Source organism: Lactuca sativa, chromosome 2 (assembly GCF_002870075.4).
Source record: "Lactuca sativa cultivar Salinas chromosome 2, Lsat_Salinas_v11, whole genome shotgun sequence".
NCBI classification, from domain to species: domain Eukaryota; kingdom Viridiplantae; phylum Streptophyta; class Magnoliopsida; order Asterales; family Asteraceae; genus Lactuca; species Lactuca sativa.
The window spans coordinates 204,095,615-204,100,852 of NC_056624.2; the positions used below are offsets into that span (position 1 = coordinate 204,095,615).

Below are 5,238 nucleotides of genomic sequence, written 5' to 3' on the forward strand. Positions count from 1 at the left end.
CCTCGGGGCTTCCCTCGGGAGCTAAGGGTTTTAACTAGGGCTTAGGGGGGGGGGGTTAGAAACCCTAAAGAGAGAAAGAAATCTAGAGAGAAAGGAAATGGTGTGTTTTGCTCGGCAACCCTCGCATCTATTTATAGCCTCAGCAGCCTCGGTTACGCTGGGCGTAGTTCGCATCGGGCTAACAGATGGCTTCGTACGAGACACGCGTCGGACATCGGCTAGAGCTACGCGGCTTCTTGTGGACCGAGGGTGGCAGCTGTACGCGGCGCGTACTGAGCTTTGGACGCTGGGCGTAAGCGAGACTTCGTGGCGATCATCAGATGCGAGGCGTGATCAGCAAGCAATGGTCCAGATCATGCCACGTCATCGATTTAGCAACAAACTTCGCAAATTTCACTCTCGACTTCTAAAAATCGTAACTTTCGCATACGAGCTCCGTTTTTGACGTTCTTTATATCCACACGAAGGTGGGAACGTACTCTACAACTTTCGTTTAGACTCCGTTGGCTAATTTTGGCTCGATTTTAAATTTTATATTATTAACAGGTCGGGACATGATTGGTCCGTTAAATCCTCATAACTTCTTTATTTGATGTCCGTTTTCACCCATTTTTTTCTCGTTACGCTACTCTTAACGAGATCTTCGATTCTCGTTCAGGTCGTGTCGGCTAAAAACCACTCGATCTAATATTCGAATTTCGAGCTGTACACTACTAGTCCGAAACTTCGAAAAATCATAACTTCTTCATACGAAGTCAGATTTGGGCGTTCTTTTTATCGATGTTCTTAGTTTAACATATTCTACGACTTTCGTTTAGATCGCTAAGGCTAAATATTGCTCTATCATAAATTCAATATTTACGCTTCCCGGTGCTGTGCCGGTTCCGACGCGAAACTTCGACGGGTCATAACTTCTTCGTTATAACTCGGATTTCGGCGTTCTTTATATGTACGGAAACCTTGTGACATATTCTACAACTTGGTTAAGATTATTTATTCTAAATAATCTTTTGTCGAAAAGTCGTTTTCGACCCCTATTGCCTCTAATTGACTAGCCCGGATCTACGGGCGTTACAACTTTTGAATGTCAAATTAAAATGTTGGTTAACTTGTTTTGGTTCATACATAAAAAAACAAATGGTCTATTCAAATCACACTAATTTGAAGCTACAAAGTTAAATATACATAGATCAGTTTTTGATTTTAATTTTTAGAATCTAAAGGGTATAATTTCAATAAACAAGAACATACCTGTTCTTGAGCAATTTCAAGCAGACCCTTCTCAAGCTTTTGGCCCCATAATTCCTGAACCTAGAGTAGACACACACATTATAAAATCCAAATCAAAAACCTAAGAACCTATTGAGATTGTGCGAATTAGTTATACAAATTGAAATTATGTATTAAATGAAGATCGAAAAAGACCATTAATGGAGATGGAGATGTGAGGAAGAAACCTTGAGGGGGCGAACTGAGAATCCTTTGCTTATGGCAAGACCAGTACGAGACAACCCAAGATCAATTCCTAGACTGAATCCACCCAACCACCTGGAATCAAGCTTCCTTCGCATGGCGTTTGGGGGAAAAGGAAAAAGATGTTCTTTGACTTCGAGTGAGACATCTGCCCTAATTTTTAAAGTACGCACTCATGCAGAATTTAAGTGAGAATTGAGGTGTATATTGGAAGGATTAGTGGGTGAAAGTGTAAATAATGTTGGCAATCCATGCGTCTGCGCCATTTTCATTCTCTCGTTCTTGATGCCCTTCATCACCTTCATCAATGTACAAGGTCGATAGCGGCTGCCCTTCTTTTCGTTTCAGGTCATTATCGACGGCTGTATATAAGAAAATAAATTAGGTTAAGAGTGAAGGCTAGCAAGATTATAGGGATTATTTTTGGAAGTTATTAAACAAATGACTAAATTACCCTTATGTATTTATTTAATTATTTAATTTTGATTGGCGCACATTTATGCATACGATAACACAATACTTAGTTTAAACAAATGAATCTAGCTCTCTCTCTCTCTCTCTCTCTATATATATATATATATATATATATATATATATATATATATATATATATATATATATATATATGTATGTATGTTAGGATATAAGAGCCAGTAAAATAGATCCCATAGTGTAGATTATATGTGCATGTATTGATAGACTTGTTAGGTTGTTGATTGTAATGTTAATTGTGTATGTGATCGGTTAAGGGCTGAGGCATTCCCGCTTCGTGCGGATGCCCAAGATGCAGGCATATTAGCTAAAGGCCAAGGGTGAATTGATGGAAATAACAACTTAAGCGAGTGTGAACCAAAATAATGACTATAGCAACTTAAGCGATTTTGAGCCTAGATACTTAGAAGGCGAGGTGACAACAATAACAACTTAAGCGATTGTGAGTCGGATAACGGCAATAGCAACTTAAGCGATTGTGAGCCTGGATACTCGATGCATTCATGTATATGTATTGTGATATATGGTTTATTGGGGGAACTCACAAAGCCTAGCGCTTACCTAGTTGTTAAAAATGTTTTTCAGGTACTTCGTGAGAAGAGGAAGGTTCGACTATACACACACACATTCGTAATCATGTTTCTGCAAATGTAAATATACTATGATATGAGTTAATGAATAAAAATAAAAATTTTGCTTTTAAAATCGGGATGTTACACAATTTTAAGATATTAAACTAAATTTTTTAAAATTTATACTTATTTTTTAGGATATATTAATTTTTTAAATAATTTTATTTATACTATAGGGTCCCGATTAATCATCCTTTAATCCCCACAGAGTCTGATTAATCATTTCACATCAGCCCACCGCCGAACGATTTTCACAACCTTGTTAAAAATATATATAAAAACAAGTTGTAGATCATTCGAAATACATTAAAAATTACATAACCATAAGTTTTTACATCAATTCAGATATACATACATGTGAGTGTGTTAACTTTTCTTTTGGAAAACAATGTTCTTTTTTAAACATACTTTTTTTTGTGCATTACAAAGCTATTTTATTGCGTACCAAAACTGGAAAAAAAATAGTCTGATGATATGTCATGTATTTTATAACGGTCAATGTCGATATATAATTTCTTTTTAACATATTATTTTTCTTAAATAAAATAATGCAGTTTTAGTCTTTTAGATAATATAATTAAAATAGAAAAAAATCAAAGTAACTTAGGATACAAAAGAGATGAAAGTCGATGACAAAACCCCTTGCTTGGTATGTTTGCATTTGGGTTGCAAATAAACCCTTTGAACAATTACATCAAAACAAAAGGGACTAAATGTACAGAAAACCATAGTCAAGAGACCTTATTGGGCACATTGCAAAAATATGGGCCCTAAATACCAAAACGAAAACAACAACAACCAAAAAAAAATAAAAAAAAGCCAACTTTTACAATTTCTTGCAAACTTCATTCTCTTTCCCTAGGCATTGCTCCTGAAGGATCCAAGAGCTTTTACAGCCGCTGCTCTCAATACGTACTGGTGGTAGAAGGCGGCGATGGCGGCTCCGATCATCGGTCCCACCCAGAATATCCACTGTACACACAAGACACACCTCAATCCGTGAGTAAAAATGTAACTATCAAGAAGGTCCAAATTAAAGACCTTAAAGGATGAATAATATGACTATAACTTACTTGATCATCCCATGCCTTATCTTTTCCATACATGACGGCAGCGCCAAAACTACGAGCAGGGTTGATTCCGGTGCCGGTGATTGGGATTGTTGCCAAGTGAACCATGAACACAGCAAATCCAATAGGAAGAGGTGCCAACACCTTTCATTAATTCATCCAAAAAAAAACTATGTCAAAAGAAAGAAGAGAAAAGAAGATTCTTGAAAAGTTCTGATATTGCAGAGTAAGTACTTACAGGGACATGGGAATCGCGTGCATTTCTCTTAGGATCAGTGGCGGAGAAGACGGTGTATACAAGAACAAATGTCCCGATGATCTCAGCACCCAAGCCAGTGCCTTTACTGTAACCGTCGGCGAGCTCGTTGGCGCCGCCACCATAAGTATTATAGTAAGTCTTCTGGAAAGCCTTAACAAGACCACAACCGCAGATAGCCCCCAAGCATTGAGCAACGATGTACATCACTGCCCTCGGGAGTGTCACCTTCCTAGCCAAGAACAACCCAAACGTAACCGCAGGGTTAATGTGTCCTCCTGGAAATTTTATCAAATCATCGTCAAAATCCATCAACTAATTATCAAAGTACGTAAGAAAACTAACTGATCGATCAGAAAATTAAAGTTACCAGAGATGCCGGCGGTGCAGTAAACGAGAACGAAGATCATGCCACCGAAGGCCCAAGCGATGCCTAGTATTCCTACGCCACCGCACTGGTCGGAGCTGTGGGCGGGATCGGTTTGAGACTTGTAGCCGATGACAGTCAAGACGGTGATGTAAAGGAACAAAAGGGTGGCTATGAACTCAGCAATGATGGCTCTGTAAAAAGACCATTTCGTGAGTTCCTCGGCGTCAATAAAGGCAGCCGGTGGAGGGTCTTCGTAATCTTTTGCGCTGTAGTCATGGCCACCAACTTCAACGTCTTTACCCATTTCCGAAAGCTGTGTGTATGTTTGGTGTGTTTGTGTGTTTAAGAAAGAGATATAGGAACTTTGGATGATGATGATGAGTGAAGTGGTTTGCAAGTGTGGTATTTATATAAGGGGGAAATATAGAAGAATCTGGAACAAAGTAGTAAAATAATATTTCCTTTTGTTTTAGACGCCGACTATTATATTTATAATTGTCAACATTAAGTTAATGAAGGAGATATATTGTTAAATTATATGCATCTGTTTGAGATAAGATAAACAAAGTGCTGTAACAAAAGCTTTGGAAAATAAGATTCGCAAGGCGTTGTAAACGAAACCTGTTTGGGAAAATTCTATAGGTTATATATTACATATAGAGATGATATAATTAATTTTTATTGGTTAAATTTATGATGTTAAGATCCTATTTGACAAATTAATCTATATACCATTAACTTATAAGTTAGTTTTTAATTTATTAGCTTATCAATAATTTAGTTCAAATGAACTAATTTATATGTTATTTTTAATTTTATGATTTAATTAAATATTAAATTATAATAAACGGAGGTGTTTGAATAATGAAAACAAATTACAACATAAATTTAATAACATAACGACGATGATGCATAGTAGGGTAATACGCTGTCACTCTCACCCAC

The 5,238-nt window shown here is 37.1% G+C and overlaps 1 protein-coding gene across 1 annotated transcript; it reads right to left on the reverse strand.

The window, feature by feature from the left end:
• Positions 1-3,217: 3,217 nt before the first annotated feature.
• Positions 3,218-4,676, reverse strand: LOC111916391 (aquaporin PIP2-4). The gene is made up of 4 exons (XM_023912060.3): positions 4,294-4,676; positions 3,906-4,201; positions 3,671-3,811; positions 3,218-3,569 (listed from the first exon to the last, which is right to left on the reverse strand). The coding sequence occupies exons 1-4, from the start codon at positions 4,595-4,597 to the stop codon at positions 3,456-3,458; spliced, it is 855 nt and encodes a 284-aa protein (XP_023767828.1). The 5' UTR covers positions 4,598-4,676; the 3' UTR covers positions 3,218-3,455.
• Between the last annotated feature and the right edge of the window lie 562 nt (positions 4,677-5,238).